Source organism: Saimiri boliviensis, chromosome 13, assembly GCF_048565385.1.
Source record: "Saimiri boliviensis isolate mSaiBol1 chromosome 13, mSaiBol1.pri, whole genome shotgun sequence".
NCBI lineage: Eukaryota > Metazoa > Chordata > Mammalia > Primates > Cebidae > Saimiri > Saimiri boliviensis.
The window spans coordinates 51,054,421-51,076,848 of NC_133461.1; the positions used below are offsets into that span (position 1 = coordinate 51,054,421).

The 22,428-nt window shown below is 44.9% G+C and overlaps 1 protein-coding gene across 3 annotated transcripts in view; it reads left to right on the forward strand.

The window, feature by feature from the left end:
• The window catches only part of KCTD1 (potassium channel tetramerization domain containing 1), a 211,307-nt gene that overhangs the window by 182,863 nt on the left and 6,016 nt on the right, over nucleotides 1-22,428 (forward strand). For all 3 annotated transcript variants that reach the window (XM_010335482.3, XM_039463749.2, XM_039463747.2), the window contains exon 3: nucleotides 3,256-3,400. In XM_010335482.3, coding sequence (XP_010333784.1) covers nucleotides 3,256-3,400 — 145 coding nt within the window. The remainder of the gene's footprint in view (nucleotides 1-3,255; nucleotides 3,401-22,428) is intronic.

The following is a 22,428-nucleotide window of genomic DNA, read 5'->3' on the forward strand; positions in this document are numbered from 1 at the left end:
AAACACAGCCTCCGCCCATTTTCCCCATTATTTGCTCAGCCAAACAATACTTTTCCACAGCACAGTCCGGCCAATCTCAGAAAACACCCAGGGACGCCGTTTTACGACCCTTGGCACCGCACGCCCCTGCACCGTGTTTCCACAGCTCCAGCGTTCCTCCCTTTAAAGTTTGCAGAAATCAGCAGCGCTGCATTTCTTTTTATTGCTCCTAACGTTTGTGGCTTCCAGTGGGGAACGTTTCCTTCTCCGAGAGGCCTTTCACCCCCGCCACGCCCGTGCATCCGCGGCCCCAGCGCGTCTGTCCTCTCTCCTCCTGCCTCTCCGCGGCCCTTGCCGCCTCTGCGCCCACGCGGCCACGTGGCCTTTTCTGCCCTGGCAGCGGGTGTTTTTCAGCCCCGTCCGCCCGGCCGGGACCTGCGGTGTCACCAGGCAAGGGGGCCCTGGGACAGGGCCCTGGGCCTTTCTTGCCGCTCTTTGACCAGACCCCCTCATAAGAAAAATTCCCTGGCCAGGGTTCCCTGGCTGGGCAGAATCCAGGCCATCCTCGGGTTCGTGTCCCCTCTGGCCTTCACGGAGGCCGCCCGGGGAGTCCACTTCTCCCCAGTGTCTCTCGCGCCCAGGCTGCCTCTCGGTCATCGTGGGGCTAGCTCTGCCAGTGCTCGCTTCACGGCTCCCTCCTGCCCTTCTCTTTGCAGCTTTTTTCTATTTTAGCTAAATTGGAAGTGAAGATGCCTCACTGCGTCTACACCGGAGGTGGGTTGTTTTTGTTCTTGGTTCTTACATCCTAAAAACCATTTAAATGACACTTCTCTCCTGTTTTTAGAAAAGTCCATAAACAATGCACTTCTGCTAGGGTTCTTCCTTTCGCTCCTTAAGCCCTGTGCCTTAGCGCGTGCAGTCTTCTAAGAGCTGCTTTTAGAGAAATTGCTGTTGGCTAGCTTGGAATACTTTCTATTGCTATGCACTTTTGGAGCTCACCATGAGCACATTGGATTTTCCTCCTTAACCTTGAGACAAAGTTAAGGTTATTTTATAAAACAAAGTGAGACTTAATTATTAAAAAGAAATGGAGACAGAGAAGTCAATTCACCTAGATTACAGCTAGTAATTAGCCAAACCTCATTCTCATTCCCCACTCCTCCATCCTGATTCCTTTACACATTCACTCCGTCTAGGTTCATTAATCACTCATTCTGTACCAGCCAACATCCAAATCCAGACCCGAAAATGAGTGTTTATCTAAACATTAAAAAACAGGATTTTAAAAAGAACAAAATACCGACTTTTCATCTCTCTGTTTGCTAAAGTGACAAGATCACTGATACTGACTTACTTTGGTATAGATGCTTGGATTTTATGGGAAAATTCTTGCTTCACAAATATATGGCAGAAATAAAACTCTAGACCATAAGCTTTCATTCGACAGTGGTAATTCTTTTCATTCTGATCCTGGTAAGGGAGGCCCCTTTAGGACGAGACAGACTGTGCACAAATCCCCCAGTGCTACTTAACTAGTTGAGCAAGTTAGTCATCTTTTCAAACCTATTTCTTCAACTTTAAAATGAAGATAATGGGTTTGTTACATATATAAAGTACTAAGGATAGTGCAAGGCTGAAAAACACTTAACATAGCTCCCTTTTCTTTCCCTGTCAACTGGAAATTTATCATGTTATTAAGAATAAAGAGTAAAATGTTTTAATAATAGGCAAACAAATCTCATTCTTTTTCATCCTGCATCAGATTGTCCTGGAAACACTGCAAGAAGTGACTAAGCATATCTTAGTTTCAAGCCTACTGTTTGATTGATGTGTCAATGAGAAATGAATGACTAGGTGGCATGCAGTGAAAGAATCCCAGGAAGGTTGTAATCCACGCCCTGGATAATCACAGGCAGTTCCTGGAAAGTTGGACAGAAACACTAGCTCAAAAATACTTGTTGAGTTCTAGAAAATAACCCTATCATAATTACTTGTTTTCCTCTTTGAACTGACTTCCTTCAGAGTAGGGTAACGTGAGATTTTAAACCTGATTTTAAAACATTTTTATTGAAGCAAAAATTCACATGTCTTTCTTTTTAGGAAGAGAGGAAAGTAGCTTTCCTACTTGTTTGCTTGTTGTATTTCAGAGGCGGTAAAATTACTGATTTATCATTACACCTGTCCCACTTCAACCTAAGATTAGAAAATATATCATTTCAAAATAATCTTCAGAGTAATAATAATAAAATGATGTTCCAAAGGAGAGAGAGAGTTTTTAGGAGATCAACGAAAGCTTTTCATTAAAAAACGGAGCTGTTTGCCTGCCCACACTGTTAATGAAAAGTAAAATGTACCTTTTAGTACAGGAACTGATTTCTAGTGTGCAAATTCCGTTCTCTAATATGGAATGTTTGCACATCATTAACCAGCCTTCTACTTGTTCACAGTATAGATATGACCACCTTCTATTAACGGAATATATACTAATGTGTGTAGGTTCACCTTTAATGGGATAAATGATGATGGATGCAAAACACTTTTAACTGTAGCACGCTGTACAAACGTTCATTCTAAAATTGGGAAAAGCATATTATGGATTCTTGTTTTTAAGCATAGCTACTCATGTTCTAGAACCAGGTCATATTTTGGGGGTTACCAAATATTCTTTTGTAATGATGCCTGGCTGTTAAAAATGCTTTCTGCTGAGACCAAAGATATTGTAGTGTATGTTGTTGTTGGAAAACATTCTCCTAGATGAGTGGTATTTTAAATTATTGGGTTTTTTATAATTAAATGTAGATGTCAGCATATAGACTTTGCCTTATTTTTAGAAAGTTTGGGATTTGTGGGTGGAAAAACTCAGAAAACGATTTCTTAAAAACAAAATTGCATTTTTAGTAGAATCTGTTTCAAAGTGCTTTGGAGCAATAATGTTTTTAAAGTAGCAGAGAAGCTTGTTCTGAGTAACATGGGGAAAGATGTGATCTTCCATTACCGTGACAGCACTTAGCCATGATCACCATGTCAGGAACATTTTCTTTGCAGGTGAAAGACAGTGAATAAAAGAATTTATTTGATAAAGCCTAGGACTGTTTTGAATTGTCTGGTCCTGAGCTGTTTATCAAGCATGGACCAACATTTTGCAGACAACCATGATTTTTTCCCTACTGCCATCTTCAAAAGTGCTACCTTTGACAGTGATAAAAGACACCTTTTAGTCTTAGTGCCCGAGCAATTGATCTAATTGTCTTCACTGTTCCCTCTTTTCTGTCACAGAATCGGAAGACTTTTTGACGGTACGGAGCCCATTGTTTTGGACAGTCTCAAACAGCACTATTTCATTGACAGAGATGGACAGATGTTCAGATATATCTTGAATTTTCTACGAACATCCAAACTCCTCATTCCTGATGATTTCAAGGTGAGGGATCCATTTTAAATGACCAATAGCCTAAATATAAATATGTGATTTTTTTAATGTGCTCCAAAAAATATTTCTAGTTCTACATTATTAACATATACCAACTCAAATGGTGTGAGAGTTCTCTTTGACATGGTTATACTGTATTCATGAAATAGTGGATATGGTCATTAAGCTTCTACATGACTAAAAGAGGATCGCTTTTCATTTAAAGAATTATAATTCACTTGAACAAATTGAAAAGGAGTTGATTAAATTCAAAGCTCATTTCTGATATGTCTTAGAGAGCTAGAGAATAAAAGGAAACCTCCTTAGCTTAATGAAGACTTCCCCATCCTCACTCCCAGAAATCGAAAGCAAACATGAACAGTAAAATTTTAGAATTGTTCCCTTTACAGTTAGTCACAAGTGTTAGGGTTAGTCACGCGGAGTAAGTCCACATTTTGCTGGTAACTCCAGGCAGTGGAATCAGACAGTGAGAACAAATAGAAAGTGTTACTATTAGAAGGGAATTCACGGAAATGTAATTTTGCAGCTGATAATGTTCCTTCAAATTGATGATCCTAAAGACTCAACTAAATGCTATAAGAACTTACAAAGAACTCATTAAAGCAGCTCAATTCAGGATCAATATATTAGCATCTGTAGCTTTTTTAGAGAACAGCAAGAGCCAATCATAAGCTAGAATAGAAAAATGCACAACAAAAGTTATAACACCTAAGAGTAAACCTAACAAGAAATAAGCAAAGGCTGGAAACCACCGATCTCTACACACAAGTGTGAAAGAGTTGAATAAATGAAGGAACATTCTAGGTTCCTGGATGGGAAACCTCAGTATTGTTAAGATGTCAGTTATCCTCAAATTGCTCCATATAGTCACTGCAAAATCGCATAACTTAATAGCTATTATCTTTCAAAATTAAATTTGAACCATTTAAAGTTTGTGTAGAATAAAAAAGCATAAGGATAGCTAAAAAAAAAAAGTATTCCTGGTTGTAGATGGGTAATGGTGGATGTGTCCTATCAACATCAAAATAGACTGTAGAGCTATATTAATTTAAAGGTGTGGTTCTGACAGTGCTAAAATATACAAATAAATTAATGGAGAAGAATAGGGTCCAGAGATAGATATTTGATGTACTATAAAGATGGCATTTCACATCAGTGGGAAAATAAAAGCAATAGTCAGTTACAGGCACTGAGATGATCAGCACTGACACATTTGGGGAAATTGTAAAGCCAGAGCCCTATCTCACATCAGAAGTTCACAAAAATTTCAGAAATAAATATAAAAACAAGGGCAATAAAAATATTAGGAAAAAATACAAAGAAATTTCCAAAAGTATAGTTTTGAGGCAGAAAGGGCCTGTCTAAATGAGACTTCATACCCAGGAGCTAGTCTTAAAAAAAAAAAAGTTGAAGACATCATATACAAATAAAAGACAAGTGTTAGACCATAGAAATATTTGCAACAAAAGTTAAATACCCATCGTAAGAGATCTATCTTAAAAATCTATAAGAAACATACAAACAGGTGGGCATGGTAGCTTATGCCTATAATCCCAGCACTCTGGGAGGCCAAGGCGGGAGATCACCTGAGGTCAGGAGTTCAAGACCAGCCTGACCTACATGGAGAAACCCCAGCTCTACTAAAAATACGAAATTAGCTGGACATGGTGGCACATGCCTATAATCCTAGCAACTGGGGAGGCTGAGGCAGGAGAATCATTTAAACCTGGGAAGTGGAGGTTGCAGTGAGCTGAGATGGTGCCATTGCACTCCAGCCTGGGCAGCAAGAGTGAAATTCCGTCTCAAAAAAGAAAAAGAAACATACAACACAGTGGAAAATTTTTTGTAGCTATGAACAAAATTTTCCCAAAGAAAAAAACAAATTGTCAGTAAACAATTTGAAAAGACATTCTGCCTCTTTTGTATCAAAGAAACAAAAATAAAATGAGATATTCCCTTTTATCCATTAGATTGGCAAAAATTAAAAAGATGGATTATATACAGTGTTAGGGAAGATACAGTGTGGTTGGAAGTAAATATCGTTAAACATTTTTGGAGGACAATTCAGTAAATACTAAAGTTTCAAATATACATGCTCTTTGATCTGCTAGAAATATTCATGTAAATATGTAAATATATTTGTATATAGGATGTTTATTATAGTCATGTTTATAATAGTGAAAACTGGACTTTCTAAAACAAAGTTTAACAATGGCAGATGGTTACAAATATTATAGACTATCCATACTCTGGACTAGTTTAAAAGATGTGGTAGATCTATATCTGTTGATATGTGTGGGGGAGATCCCATAATTCTATGATTCAGTGAAAATATTAAGTAGCAGAATGATATATATAGTATGTTTCTATTTATGTAAAAGATCAGATATATATGCATATATAAATGCATAGAAAAAGATCCAGAAGAGTAGATCTCAAGTTAATAAGAAGCTCAGGGACCCCTCATTTATCCTCTCCTTCAGTATTTTGAACAGTGGGGCACATGCCAAGGATTATTAGCCAAATGGAAAAGAGAGCACAGAGGATTTGCCTCAGGTGCACGTTTTTGCATGGAAACAACTATATGCAATTGGCAAGAAAATAGAGAGAGTATAGTAACTGCAGCCAGTGAGTGTGCTTCCCCGCAGCCCTGAAATGAGCCTGAGGAAGACGCAGGAGCCCTCTGCTTCCAGCCAAGGGCACTTCCCAGGGCCCTCTCAAGGGTGTGCATCTCAGCACACTGAGGTTGATTCCAGGGTCTGAAGACATGCGGGCTTGGTTTGTGCAACATGGCTTCTAAGTGAAAGCCGCTTCATCGTTAGTGATCTCTCCCAGCTCAGGATCGGAAGCGTATTGAGGGATTTTTTTCTTTTTAAGTTCCGGGGTGCATGTGTAGGATGTGCAGGTTTGTTACGTATGTAAACGTGTATCACGGTGGTTTACTGCACCTGTCAACCCATCACCTGGGTATTAAGCCCTGCATGCATGAGCTATTTATCCTGTCGTTCTCCTTCCCCTATCCCCACTACAGGCCCCAGTGTGTGTGTGTGTTCTCCTCCCTGTATCCATGTGTTCTCATTGTTCAGTTCCCACTTACAAGTGAGAACATGCAGCGTTTGGTTTTCTGTTCCTGTGTTAGTTTGCTGAGAATAATGGCTTCCAGCTTCATCCATGTCCCTGCAAAGGACATGATCTCATTCCATTTTATGGCTTTTTCCAAGGAGCAGTTTCTAATATGATACTTCCTAGAGGCTTTTCAGGGATAATTTTATACATAGTGTATACAGTTTTTTCCTGAGATGACAACTTTTGAACCTCTTTCCTGCCTTTTTCTCCATGCTGCTTTATTAATTTGGGCAAAATTCTATCCGGGGCTCTCAGATAATAGCTGGATTAGACAACACCCTGCAGTCCCACAGCCAAAGTACAGTCTGCCCAAGGCCAAACCTCCAGCCCTCAGTCTGCACCTGGGGTTACACACGCTCAGACATGATCCAGGGAACTGACTGGGTTTAAACAGCAGCCCCAGGACCTCGAGGCCACAGCTGATGAGTAGCATAGTTGGAGAGAGCAGACCAGCTTCCCACAATAGCTGCAGGTGGCACAGAGAGACCTAGGGAGGGAACCAGGCCTGTTCCAGAAGGCAGATGCTCCCGAATGTGGAGACAGGAAGAGGAGTCAGGAAGCTGGGTTCCTGCTCAGGGCACAGATTTCAGCGGTGACCGGCCACTAGTCCAACCTGGTGCCACCCGTGTCAGGCGCTCCCCAGGCAGCTCTGGACCCTTTCCCACTTTAGGGAGCAAGTAAGCTCACGCAGAGAGAAGGGCCAAAGGAGGATGTGGAGAGGTGGGGGAATCATTTCTTACTCTCTCATATTTTTCTAGAGGAAAGGCAGTAGAATTGGAAAAGGGTGAGGGAGGATATTTCACTTTTAGTCATATGCTTCAATATGAATTTTATCATTAGTTTTTACTGTGAGCAGGCATTCCCATGTGACTTAGGTCATTAAAATAAAACAAAAACAATTTTAAAATAAAGTTGTCAAAAAAGAAGTCAAATTACCACAGCTACAGACACGTATACTAGTAAGGAAAAATTGCCACAGGACTTGATTTTATTTTTCGCTAAGTTATGTATAGCCTGGACTTCAGCAGAAGTCCAGTTTGGTTAGTACGATATGAAGATCACCACATGTTTAGGTGATTGCATCTCCAAATGCCCACCCAGAATCCCTGCCTGGATAGTTCATTAAACTTCAGATGCCCAAAAGTGAGCTCCCTCTGCCTGCCTCCCCCTCTGCCGCCACCACCACCAAGAACAAAACCTGCTCCTCTTCCTTCGTATCCTGTCTCAGTAAAAGATGCCAGAATCCACCTACTTGCTCAAGGCAGGAACTTAAAGTCCTTTCTGGACTTTTTCCTCTTCTTCGCCTCCCACATGTGATCTGTCAGCGCGTCTGTCATCTTCACCTCCTGGACGCATCATGAATCAGTCCACTGCCCTCATCCCACCCCACTAGCCCAAGGCCCAGCAGCTCTCTGGACTCCTTGGATTGGCTTCATGATTGGTCTCTCCTCTCCCACTCTTAACCCTTTTAGACTCATTCTCTGCATTGAAACCATGAGACACTTTTTAAAATTTCAACTTTTAATTTTGACATCATCATAGATTTGCATACTGTTGTAAGAACTAATAGAGGTGCTGTGTTATCCAGTTCCCCTCAATAATAACATCTTGCAAAATACTGGGATTATGACCAGGATATTGACACTGATACAGTCAAGGTTCAGAACAGTTCTATCACCACAAGGATTCCTCTCTAGTCCTTTGACAGTTACACCCACCCCATCTCTCCCTCCCCCTCCCTCAGTCTCCCATCCCATCCCTGAGGAGGTGACACTTTTTAAAAAGGATACTGGCTGGGCACAGTGGCTCATGCCTATAATCCGAACACTTTGGGAGGCTGAGGCAGGCAGATCACCTGAGATCAGGAGTTAGAGACCAGCCTGGCCAAAATGGAGAAACCCTGTCTCTACTAAAAATACAAAAAAAAATTAGCTGGCCGTGGTGGTGGGCGCCTGTAATCCCAGCTACTTGGAGGCTGAGGCAGGAGAATCGCTTGAACCCAGGAGGCAGAGGTTGCCGTGAGCCGAGATCGTGCCATTGCACTCCAGCCTGGGCAATAAGGGTGAAACTCTGTCTCAAAAAATAAAATAAAAATACAAAATTAGCCTAGCGTGGTGGTGCATGCGTGTAATCACAGCTGCTTGAGAAGCTGAGACAGGAGAATTGCTTGAACCCGGGAGGCAGAGATTGAGGTGAGCTGAAATTGTGCCATTGCACTCCAGCCTGGGTAACAACAGTGAAACCCCGTCTCAAAAAAAAAGGATACTGTGTCATGAGTTGCTCCTGCTTGGAACTCTGCAGGGGCTTTCTCTTATTCCTAAACTGTCGAATGAAGAAGATAAACCAAGCTTTTAAAGAATTAAAGTTAGTTTTACCCAGAAGTCTTCCTGCGGTCCCACACAGGATCTCAGCCCACAGTTTGTATACAGGCAGTGGAGGTGTAGTCCATGGAAAATCACATCACACTTGCTCAGAAGCTACAAGCAGAATACATTGAGCTCTGGGCATAAGAATACAGTAGGTTATAGATTACAGAAGTGCTGTCACGAACCCATCAGACATTATCTTATATGGAAGCAAAGGCAGAGACTAGGGTCGTGTATCTTTTAAGGAATGTAGTGACTCAGGCAGGAGACCTGGGGGCCCATGTGTGCTCGGCTCTGCTGTCTTCAAGGCGTTCTCCTGGAGGATTGCACGTCCTCACAGTCAGAGGGTCAAACAGAAACGAGCAGCCACGGCCTCTTCCGTTCATTCCTTTATCTCACAGAGCAAAGCACCACATCCCCGTCAGAGCCCACAAGGCCCAGAAGGCTCTGACCCCTGCCTGCCTCACTCACTGTCACCCTCCACATGTCCCTACTTCTCTCGGTCCCTTAGACACACCCTCCTCTTGCCCCCTCACAACTGCCCCTGCTCTGCAGCTGTGCGGCCTCCCGCCACCCTTCCCCAGGACTTCACTGGAAATCAGGGCTCCTCTTTTTCACCACATCCCCCAGCAAGCCTGCCTGGGCCTAGTGTAGCTTAGGCTCGCCTGTACCCCTGATTCTCTGTGGTCACTCACTGTGCATTTGTGCAGCACCATCTGTCCAGGTGTGAGGTAGGGATGCGAGAGTGGGAACAGCCTCCTACGAGAGTGGGAACAGCCAATTAACCGCGGCTTACACTATTGGAGATCTGTTTTTCTCACGTGAGAGGTCAGAGGCCTGTGGTTGTTGGCAGAGGTGTATCTGCCCAGTGATGTTATCGAGGACCAGGTGGTTTTCTGTCTTTTCCTCAGTGTTGATGTTCTGGCCTCATGCATCTCACCTCAAGATCGTATGGTGACTGCATCATGGCACCAGGCATGGCCATTCCAGGCAGCACATCCTCAGTCAAGGCAGGAAAAAGGGGCAGGCGGCTTTTCAACTCACAAGACTCTGTCCTTGTCAGAAGATCCCACAGAAGACTTTCCCTCCGTGGCTCATTAGCTGGAACAGAGCCTCCCCTCTGTGGCGGAGAAAGGGATTTCTTTTTTTTTTTTTTTTTTTTTTTTGCGCTATTTTTTTTAGCCTCTGTAGTAAGAGAAATAGGCAAGAGGGAGAGATTGGAGTAGCTGTTGGGGAAGCTAACCAGCAGCATCTGTCCCACACACTCAGCACCTGCCACATATGAAGCATGTAAATATTTGTGGTGTGAGTGAACGAACGCATGGTGGGGTAAATAGATGGACTGAGGCTCACATTCAAATGAGGCTCTGGTTCCCACCAGCTCTTCTGAAACCTGCTGATCTACTTCCTGATGTTTGGACTCTGGATATTTGATATATATAGCTTCACTTCCTTGCTGCATTGTAAGGTTCTTGCAGGCAGGGACACTTTTATGTCAGAGGACATCATATGTTGGGCACATAATCAATACTTAGTATGAATTCACTGAAATACAACAGAAAAGGGTTAAAAGAGATGCAGGAGGCCACAGTCGAAATATGAGTAGGCAATGCACTTCTATTTAAAATTATATAGGACTAAGTAGAAGATACATATAAAACATGTGTATATATCAGCATTGCGTGCTGCTTATCAGAATAATATTAATATATAATTCCTGTTATTAAAAAGTATGCAGGCTGCAGGTAATCACAAAGTAATATATTGGGAATTACAGTGAGAAATGGTAATTCCAGCCAGGCATGGTGGCTCACGCCTGTAATCCCAGCACTTTGGGAGGCTGAGGCAGGCAGATCACAAGGTCAAGAGATCAAGACCATCCTGGTCGACATGTTGAAACACTGTCTCAACTAAAATACAAAAATTAGCTGGGCGTGGTGGCTCGTGCCTGTAATCCTCGGGAGGTGGGAGAATTGCTTGAACCCCGGAGGCGGAGGTTGCAGCGAGCCGAGATCGTGCCACTGCCCTCCAGCCTGGTGCCTGGTGACAGAGCAAGACTCTGTCTCAAAAAAAAAAAAAAAAAAAAAAAAAAGATAATCGCCATTCATTTTTAGTCGCAGTATGTTCCAGAAACTGAGCTAGGCATTTTAGGCATGTACTTTTGGTTTAACTCTCAGCACATAAACCTACATAGCAGGCATTATTTTTCCTCCAAGAGCATTCAGGTTAGATGGTGGTGAGACATGGAGTTCAGCTGTGGCCGATTTCCTTAAGGATTCACCTACCCACCTGCTTAGGATTGGCACAGTGGCTTCTCTGCACCTTTTGCGTACTTCCCAAGGATTCCAGAGCCCTTCCAGACCTGCTATTCATCAATTCTGTGTACCCAACACACCCTTTAATTGGCTAAGGATTTAGCTGTAGCCCACGCTTGAGGGAAAAAAAACAAAAGCATGTCAAATGAAACTCATGTATCCCAGGACCTTCAAATGTTTCCCTCAGAACCTCTGGGTGACAGGCTGTAAATCACAGTACAGGGTGTTCTGGAACCTGGGAGGGGCAGCAGAAGCTGAAGGGGTCCTTCCGCTCTTGTGGCTGGTGATGGAATTGCATCGGCAGCAGCAATTCAGTTTACAGCAGTCGCAAATACATAGGAGCTTTCAGTATATTGAACAGTACTATTGGTGCTTTCTTCCTCATCAGAGTTTTCTCTTGAACCTGGAAGGGGCATTGTTTTTTGGTTTCTTTTGAGGAAAAGTCTTGCTCTGTCACCCAGACTGGAGTGCGGTGGCATGATCTTGGCTTACTGCAACCTCTGCTTCCTGGATTCAAGCAATTATCTTGCCTCAGCCACCCAAGTAGCTGGATTACAGGCACGAGCCACCATACCTGGCTAATTTTTATGTTTTTAGTAGAGATGGGGTTTCACCATGTTGACCAGGCTGGTCTCAAACTCCTGACCTCAAGTGATCCACCTGCCTCAGCCTCCCAAAGTGCTGGGATTATAAGGTGTGAGCCACCAAGCCAGACCAGGTCGTGGTATTTTGCATGAGGAAAGAATCTCTTTAACTAAGTTTGCTAGAGAGAATGTTTATTGATTACCTGCTTCCCTCCCTAACCATTTAATGCTGGGTGAACACGTGCATGCAATCCTGAAATCACAAGAGCCTCTACCCCTCAAATCTCATTCTGTAACCGTGCTAGCTGAGCTGGATACCCATTTAATCATTGAGACAATTTCATATTTCAGAACCATTTAAGTAGCAGCCGCTTGTGTCCTGGCTCCCACGGAAAGCTGTTGAGATCTGTACTCTGCATAAATGATTGCAGAACTCTGCAGTGTTTTATTATGGATATGCCTGCCCCTCTTCCCTTAATTTTCTCCTCCCTCCAATTTTACTGATTTGCTCAATGTTGTATTATGCCCGTCACGTGAACATGTACACGGGCAAATACACACACGCACACACACGTGGTTTAACTGTCAGCACACCGAGAGTCTACAGCTTTGGCCCATTTTTTATGGAGAATCATACAATGCACTCTTCTCTCTTTCTGTCTCTATCTTCAACATTATCTTTGGTAAATGTCCCCATGTTGCTTACATCTTCCATGATCTGTCTGTATGAATGTCCACCATTCCTAGACATCAACAAATCTGCTGGCAGACAGCTCCTAACTTACCTAGCTCCTGGATATGTTCAACAGTCTATTGGGTATTTTGGGGTTTTTTAAAATTAATTAATTAAAAATTTTTTTTTTTTTTTGAGATGGAGTCTCACTCTGTGGCCTGAGCTATAGCACAGTGCCACCATCTCGGCTCACTGCAGCCTCCACCTCCCGGGTTCAGGTGATTCTCCTGTCTCAGCATCCCAAATAGCTGGGACTACAGGCACCCACCACCACCCCCAGCTAACTTTTGTATTTTTAGTAGAGATGGGTTTTTACTCATATTGGTAGGCTGGTCTTGAACTTCTGACCTCAGATGATCCACCCACCTCGGCCTCCCAAAGTGCTGGGATTCCAGGTGTGAGCCACCGTGCCTAGCCTTACATTTTTTTGAGACAGGGTCTTCTGCTGTCACCCAGGATGGAATGCAGTAGTGCAGCAGTGGCTCACTGCAGCCTCCACTTCCCAAGCTCGATCAATCCTCCCACCTCAGCACCCCCAAAGTAGCTGGGACTGCAGGCACGCACCACCACACTCAGCTAATTTTTTACTTGTTGTAGAGATGGGTTCTCACTATGTTGCCACAGGTTGGTCTCAAACTCCTGGGCTCAAGCAATCCTCCTACCTTGGCCTTCCAAAGTGCTGGGGTTACAGGTATGAGCCACCACATCCAGCCTGTATTATTTATTTTTAATAACGTTTTAATATTATAGAAGAAGTACATATACATTGTAGAAAATTTTAAAATACAAATTTTTAAAAAATCTATGCAGTATGTTCCCACCACTCAGATTGCCAATGTTAAAACTTTAGTGAGTAGCCTTCTGGATCTTTTCCTTTTGGACAATAACCTTTACCTTTCCATTTTACAAAAAAAAAAAAATTATTTTCTCTAATTCTGCAACTATATTCTACTTTCTCTGCTTCACCCTACAGTGTCCTTTATAACTTGCTGGAGGCTGGGCCAGCTGTCCTGCAAAATGTCCCACCATCGCAATTTGTCTGGTTACCTTGTCATGTGTCATTTAGTTCATGAATCTATCCCCTAATTTTCTGTAAACCGGAAGTTATCTCTAAAGACATGATGGGTTTAAGTTAGACAGGTTGGGGAAAATACATCACAGTGATGCTGTTTGCTTCATATTACATCACAGTAGCAAAGGCGTGTGGTTGAGCCACCATTCATGATGCTAGGAATGAACTGATCATTCGATCAAGGTGAGTTGCATGCTCCTTAGGCTGCAGTAAAAATGATCTCTGTCAAGCTTGGAGTTTCTCAGCCTTGGCACTATGAACAAATGGGGCCAAACAATTCTTTGTGGTGGGGGCTGTCCTGTGCAATGTAGGGTTTTCAGCAGCATCCCTCCCTACCCACCAAATCCAGTAGCACCGCCTTCCCGGTTGCAACAACCTAGAGCAGGCGTCCCCAAACTACGGCCGCATGCAGCCCCCTGAGGCCATTTATCCGGCCCCCTGCTGCACTTCAGGAAGGGGCACCTCTTTCATTGGTGGTCAGTGAGAGGAGCACAGTATGTGGCAGCCCTCCCAACGGTCTGAGGGACAGTGAACTGGCCCCCTGTGTAAAGAGTTTGGGGACGCCTGACCTAGAGTGTCTCCAGACGTGCTAAATGCCCTCTAGTGTCAAAATCACTCCTGCTCAAAAACCAGTTGTCCAGCTTAAGGAAAAGTTAAAAGGGAGAATTGACAGGAAGTGCTTACTGGTTTATCTCATTGAATTAGCGGAAACTTCCTCTCGATGGAAACACCAGGACCGCCCCAGGACTTCAATTGCAGGAGCTGCCATTAACATGTCTCAGCCTCAGCAAGTCCAGGGGCTCTTTTCCCTTCCTTGGTCCTAGGGAGACACCATCTGATTGGCTCAGCCTGGCTCCCATGCCTGCCCTTTAGTCAATCAGCTGTGGCAACACACATATTGCTTCTAGGTACTGTTTCCTGTGGATAGAACTTTCTGGGAGAAGGCAGAGCGGGGAGCTGGGTAGGTCCCCACCCACCTGAGTTTCTTCACTGGTGTCTGTGAGAGTGCTCACTCAGGACATGCCCCAGACCATGGCCTCAGCTGCTGCCACAGAGGCTCTATGCCCCTGGTCCAGAGACTGGTGCTGTCCAGTACTGTCCAGGCCCTCGTCTGTCCTCCCAAGGATTTTCTCCCAGAGGCAGGACTGGGAGGAGGGCAGAGTGGCCAGCCCCAGCCCTGGCACTATCTCCGATGATGTGTCTGGCCCCCGCCCTCAGCACACCCTAGACCTCGGGCCTGGCTGCTTCTGTGGTGTGGCATCCTCGCGACTTGCCAAGCCAGGGTGTTGTTTCAGAATGCTGGTGGGCCTGCCTTCCATCCTGCCGTCAGCACCCTGGCATGGTCACCTGTGTGTGCTTCTGTCTGTAGGATGGCGAGTGGAGACAGTGGCGCGGTATGGATGGGACGGTGCTGCTGCTCCCATTTATTTATTTTTATTTTTTGATACGGACTTTCACCCTTGTTGCGCAGGCTGGAGTGCAATGGCACAATCTCAGCTTGCCCCAACCTCCACTTCCCAGGTTCAAGCGATTCTCATGCCTCAGCCTCCCAAGTGGCTGGGATTACAGGCATGCTTCACCACGCCCAGCTAATTTTGTTTTTTTGTTTTTGTTTTTTTTAGTAGAGACAGGGTTTATTCATGTTGGTCAGGCTGGTCTCAAACTCCTGACCTCAGGTGATCCACCTGCTTCAGCCTCCCAAAGTGCTAGGTATGAGCCACCACACCCGGCCCACCATTTCTTTCAATAACCATCAGGACTAATCCTAGTCTAGGTATCCTTGCCCCAGTTGGGAGAAGCTGGGAGTCAGTGCCCCTGGATGGGGAGGGGGCCACCTAGTGAGAAGTATCAAGCTGTGTCAGGAGAAAAGGAGCACGTGGGTCAGTCCCCCTAGGCTTTGAAGAAAAGAAACGATGGGCCAGGCACGGTGGCTCATGCCTGTAATCCCAGCATTTTGGGAGGCCAAAGTGAGCAGATCACCCAGGATCAGGAGTTCAAGACCAGCCTGACCAACATGGCGAAACTTCGGCTCTACTAAAAATATAAAAATTAGCCCGGCGTGGGGGCGGATGCCTGTAATCCCAGCTACTGGGGAGGCTGAGGCAGGACAATCATTTGAATCTGGGAGGTGGAGATTGCAGTGAGCTGAGATTGTGCCATTGCACTTCAGCCTGGGCAACAAGAGTGAAACTCTGTCAAACAACAACAAAACAAAACAGAAGAATGCCAGCCCAAGGGAGTATTACAGGTCAGGGCAGTTAAGAGCTTTAGTGCCCCAAACGCTGAAGAACTGCAGAAGCTGCTCTCCCAGCCTCCCTTCCCCTACAAGAAAAACAAAATCTGTAAACCAAAGGAAAGTAAGGGCTACAGAAATCTGTCTTTTCTTTTCTTTTTCTTTTTTGAGATGGAGTTTTGCTTTTGTCTCCCGGGCTAGAGTGCAGTGGCATGACCTCAGCTTACTACAATCTCCCCCTCCCAGGTTCAAGTGATTCCCCTGCCTCAGCCTCCTGAATAGCCTCCTAAGTAGCTGCGATTTCAGGTGCCTGCCACCATGCCCAGCTAATTTTTAGTAGAGACTGGGTTTTGCCATGTCGGCCAGCTGGTTTTGCACTCCTGACCTCAGGTGACCCGTCAGCCTCAGCCTCCCAAAGTGCTGGGATTACAGAGCGAGCCACCACTCCCAGCCCAATCTGTCTTTTCTTATGATGGCTACTACTTGGATGCTATTTTGGAAATGGAAAAGGTAAAATCTTCTCATTGTCTTGACACCCCTGCTTTGCTGGTGGTACCCTGCCTGCTAGGGAACCACCCACTGCCAAAGTCGAAAGAGCAGGATCCCACTGCCCTGAGCCTGGGAATGAGGAGACTAGGGCTCTTGCGAGCTGTTGGAGACATTCCCCAGAGAAAAATTCCATTTGTGCTTATGGTGCCTTCCATGGCATCTGGTACCTACACAGTTTTTAAAATGAAATAGGTGAACAGTTGAGTTACCTTTTGAGTGTAAGGACCTGTCAACTACTGTGTAAAACCTCAGGTATTTTAGGAAAATAAGCCTTTGAACTGTTTTGCAGAACCATTGACTGTGAGGGGGAAGCTTACCCCAGTCCCCAGAACCTGTGAAGATAATGCCTTATATGGTGAAAAGGACTTTGCAGATGTGATTAAGTGAAGGAGCTTGAGATGGGGAGATTAGCCTGGGTAATCCAGGTGGGCCTTGTGTAATCACAGGGGGCCTTATTCAAGGGAGGCAGGAGAGGGGTTCAGAGAAGATGGGATGAAGACAGTGATGTGATTGCTGGCCATGAGCCACGGCATGCTCGCGGCCTCTGGATACTGGAAGAGACAAGGACATGGATTTGTCCCCCGAATCTCCAGAAGGAAGGCATCCCTGCCGACACCGTGACTGCAGCCCAGTGAGAGCTGTTGTGGGCTTCTGAACTCAAGAACTAAGGGAATAAATTTTTGTTGTTTTAAGCCACCAAATTTGTGGTAATTTCTCACAGCAGCAATAGGAATCTAATACATTGAATATATCATTTTCCTCCCTCTATGGAGATGTTTTCTGGATTCCAGCTATTTAATCAAGAAAGACGTTTCAAAACCTGGCCTGTTTGCACTTTGGAGCCTATCACCATGTCTGTTTTCTTGTTCCCACGTACCTGTCCTCAGGATCTTATGGAAGCTTATATATGAAGTACTGGGATTACAGGTGTGACTCTATATGAACATAGTGGCTCACACCTGTAATCCTAGTACTTCAGGAGGCTGAGGCAGGTGGATCACCTGAGGTCAGAAATTTGAGATCAGCCTGGCCAACATGGCAAAACCCCGTCTCTACTAAAAATACAAAAATTAGCTGGGCATGGTGGCAGGCGCCTGTAATCTCAGCTACTTGGGAGGCTGAGGCTGGAGAATCACTTGAACCCAGGAGGCAGAGGTTGCAGTGAGCCAAGATCGCACCATTGCACTCCAGCCTGGGTGACAAGAGCAAAACTCCATCTTAAAAAAAAATGTATTCTAAGATTTTAAAATGATTTAAACATGATAATAGGTCTGTGAGTAACTGGTTTCCCTTTATGTATGGGGCTAAGCAAGAAATATGGATGGTACTTTTTTTTTTTTTTTTTTTTTGAGATGCGTCTTTCTCTGTCTCCTAGGCTGGATCGCAGTCGTGCAAACATAGCTCACTGCAGCCTCAACTTAGCTGGGACCACAGGCCCAGGCCACCACACCCAGCTAATTTTTTTACTTTCTGTAGAAACGGGGGTCTCTCTATGTTGCCCAGGCTGGTCTTGAACTCCGGGCCTTAAGTAATCCTCCTGCCGCCACCTTCCAAAGTGCTGGAATTACAGGTATGAGCCACTGTGCCTGACCAGATGGTGCTTTCTTAGTCAGAGGATAAAATGGACATCAGAGCAGGGCAGAGAGTGACTGCATCTAGCACACTCTTGAGTTGCTTTGCTGAAAGCTCATTTTTCAGAAGGGAGGATGTTGTGAATTCATTTTCTTCAGAAAAACAGGTGCTGCAGCTGCTGCTGCCCCGTAAGCTCCTGCCTGTTTTCACCAAGAACCTTGGAAACAAAAGACGAGTTATCCGGAGTTCATAAAAGCCCAGGAAAGGACATCGTCAGATTAGAACCAAAGCTGAAGGAAAGGCTTCGGAAGATTCGGAGGCCTGAAGGAAATAAGCACAAGGCCAGAGAACCGAACGGAAAGTTACTAAACTTCAAAAAACATGGGATTTAGAGAGTAAAGTTAAATGATCCTATTTAAGGAAGGAAAGGAGGTTTCTAAAGGCAGCAGCCAATGAGACTGACTCTGCTTTGCAGGGTCATTTCTGGTGAACTGAGACTGGAAGGGGTGTTAGGCAGGATAGAAAGACACAAAGGAGCCTGCCAAGAAAATGAATGGCCAGTGTGCACTTCACCGTGAGCAGAAAATGGTAACTCGGCAAGAAGGACCATTTCAGTTCTCCGGCGGGGGCAGCATGGTGAGCGGCCGCCGGAGAGAAGCATGAGTGCCCGGCTGTTCTCTGTCATCTGCTCCCCATGGCACAGACAGTGGCTCTACCCTGGAAACCAGATAGAGCAGCATAATAAAGGAAAAAATGGAGCCAGGATAGTCAAGGGAGAGTAAAAGAACACCTGGTGGCTTAAAGCAGTTTGCGTATAGGCCCATGAGACTGTAGCCCAGAAGCAAGACGACCTTCACAGAAGCACGGAACACTCACTTTCACCTAGCAGGATCCCACAGTGGTCACTGAGCAGGGCCAAAAATCTGAAAAGGGCTAGTTTTTCTCCACCTTTCCAAGAGGAGGTGACAGTGAATTGGAGCAACATTGTGTTGGGAGGCTCACTGCCCATCCAGGATCAGACCTCAGAGTGGATTATTAAACAAGTGTTTTGTGACCCTAGAGAGAAAAAAAGATGGTAAGGACTCAGGGTCAGCATGGGGAGGACTTCTAACCCCAAGTCCTGTTAGCCTCATTCACTCTGGACACATGGGGAGATCAGGGCTTTGCCATGGACATAGACTCACACATAGCCCTGTCTTCTCAGAACTTTAAGAAGTGATTCATGTGTTGAGACAGAATGCCCAATCCAAAATAACACAGAAATGAGGGACAGACCTAGAACATTGGATGAGAGAAGCCAAATTTTCTCAGTAGGTTGGAACAAATGCAGCCTCCAATGTGGAAATTTTAGGGGGACAAATAATGAAGGATTTCCAATTTTTCACAAATGCTGAATGAGAAAGACCTAGCTCATAGCTGCTCTTGTGAAAAAGGTTTAGGGATTTCACTATAAGCAAAAAGTGAACGAACAGAGTTATAGGACTGCCAAGAAAGACAATATACAGCCTTATGCTGTGTTAGGAAAATAATGCCCTCCAAAGATGTCCATGTCCTTATTCGTAGAAGTGATGAATGTGTTACTTTACATGGCAGAAAGGACTCGGCAGATGTGATTCCGTTACGGGTTTTGAGAAGGGGAGGTTGTCCTGGCTCATCTGGGTAGCTTCAGAGTAATTACAAATGACCTTGTAAGTGAAAGAGGTGGAGAGTCAAAATGAAAGAAAGCAATGTGACAACAGAAGCAGAGGTAGGAGTGATGGGGGGCCACCAGCCAAGGACTGTGGGCTGCCTCTGGAAACTGGAAAGGCAAGGAAATGGATTTTCCCCTGGAGCCTTCAGAAGAACACAGCCATGATGACCTACTGCAGACTTTGACCTTCTCCTCTGGCTAGATCTAGGAGACAATACATTTGTGCAATTTTAAGCCACTAAATTTGTGGTAATTGTTCCAGTAGCAATCGTAAACTAATACAGGCTGCACTGATCCTGGTTCGATTGGCCAAAGGTTGTACAAGGCACACATTAGAGCATGTATGACATGTTAGTTTTTGTTCTGATGTGGGTTTTGGGAGGCATGTTGACAAAGTCAAGTACACAGTGGATATTGGAGCACCTTGGAGTCATAACAGATAAGAAGCTAGAAAGACTGGGTCACCAGGCGCGGTGGCTCAAGCCTGTAATCCCAGCACTTTGGGAGGCCGAGGCGGGTGGATCACAAGGTCAAGAGATCAAGACCATCCTAGTCAACATGGTGAAACCCCGTCTCTACTAAAAATACAAAAAAATTAGCTGGGCATGGTGGCACGTGCCTGTAATCCCAGCTACTCAGGAGGCTGAGGCAGGAGAATTGCCTGAACCCAGGAGGCAGAGGTTGCGGTGAGCCGAGATCGCACCATTGCACTCCAGCCTGGGTAACAAGCAAAACTCCGTCTCAAAAAAAAAAAGAAAGATTAGGTCTTTTCAGCCTGACTCACATTAAGACAAAACAGTTGTCCTCAAATGTTTGAAAGGTTAACATCTCAAGGAAAAATTAGAATCACTGCAACCCCAGAGAGCAGAATAAAACAAGTCAGTCAGTGGTACAGGAAAATTTAGGTCTCTCTCATAAGACAGAATAATCAGAGCTGCCAGCAAAGCAAATTTGGCACTTTCTTAGATAGTAAGCCTGTCACTGGAAGCATTCAATCAGAGGCTGAATGGTCACTGCTCAGTGATGTTAGAAAAGAAACCTCTACAGGGTCAAGGTTGGTCAAGAAGACTGCTGTAAGCCTTTTTACGCTAGGATTTGAAGGCTTGATGGCTATAGAAAGATAAGTGATATTTTATTTTATTTTTTTGACACAGAGTTTTGCTCTTGTTCCCCAGGTTATAGTGCAGTGGTGTGATATCAGCTCACTGCAATCTCTACCTCCCAGGTTTAAGCGATTCTCCTGCCTCAGCTTCCTGAGTAGCTGGGATTACAGGTGCCTGCCACCCTGCCCAGCTAATTTTTTGTATTTTTAGTAGAGATGGAGTTTTATCATGTTGGCCAGGCTGGTCTCGAACTCCTGACCTCAGGTAATGTACCCACCTCGGCCTCCCAAAGTGCTAGTGGTTTACAGACATGAACCACTGCCTCCGGCCAATAAGTACTATTTTCACTGGAGTCTAGAACCTACCTTGTGCTAAAATTTGTAATTAAATCTCACAAGAAAATAAAAAGCAGTAGCAGAAGTTCCCACTTCTCTTGCTTGTGTAACTCTCAATGCTGTTTTAAAGAGAGCTGTCATCTTGATAAATAAGTATTTGAGTCAGTATCTCACAGTTGGTGTGATGCCAAGATGCCAAAGCCCCAGAGTGGGGATCCCAGGTAGAGCAGGAGGAACCTGCAGAGGCTTCCCCACTCCCACCCCTCAGGCTGAGCTAGGAGCCCCTGTTCTGCCCTGTCTTAAGAGTGGCCACACCTCGGCCTAGTTTTCAACTCCTTAAAGCAAAACAGTATCTCCCCTGGGTCAGGAGGCTAAGCAGGTAGAAACATGTGCAAGGAAGATTATCAGAGCAATGGGTTCCTTTCCTGCACAGACCCAAGACTCCTGTGGTAAGTGGGTAGCCAGGAGAAGAGCAGAATAAAGCAGCAGCGCATTCTGCTGAGATGAGTGTCGTCATCAGCATCTTCCTCCAGGCCCGAGTTTCTTCATATGGAAAGTGGATTACCCAGCTCAAGGCCCCCACGTAGTCTCATCTCTCCATGCTGTTTTCTTTCAAAGTGTTAAATTCCTGCTGCTGCTGCTGCTATTGCTTGATTTACAAGAGGAAGAACAAAGTGCAAAATAAAAGTAGTTCTCCCATGGCCATCCTCTGCTTTATCCCATCGGGACATCAGGGACCTCTTTGAGGCACTCGGGCCACATGTTTGCAACATTGGCTGTCATGCAGGCACCGGGCATCCCCTGCCAGCTCTTGCCCATGGACGGAGGGCACAAATGCCTGTGTCAGCTGATTACAATGTTCTCAGTCAACGTGTCTGGACAAGTATCCACTTATCTCACACCCAGAAATGATTGTGGCCATAGCTACGTTTAGCCATAACATTGACCTGCTTGTTAACATTGTTCCTGAGTTGCTGCCTCCCCCTCATTCTCTTTTGTCTTCCCATTCAGTGGCTTATGTGTGTGTTTTAATCCCTGTTTTCTTAGATTTCTGTTCCAATTCAATAGATTTTTTTTTTTTAACTGGAGGAAAGGAAACCATGCCCAAAGACCAGGTGTTCATGCTTTCAGAAATGCAGAAATGGACAAGTTTTCTTCATTGCACATGTATCTTACAGGAATTGAGGCCTAATCTTGTTGAAGTCTCTGACTGTATGATGGCCACTCCAACAGGTGGCAGAGGGCGGTGCACTAGCCTTCCAGATCTCCACCAGCCTCCCCCAAACCATCACAGATCAACACTCAAGTTCAAGTAAAAGCCACGTGCCTGCCCTGCAGGCG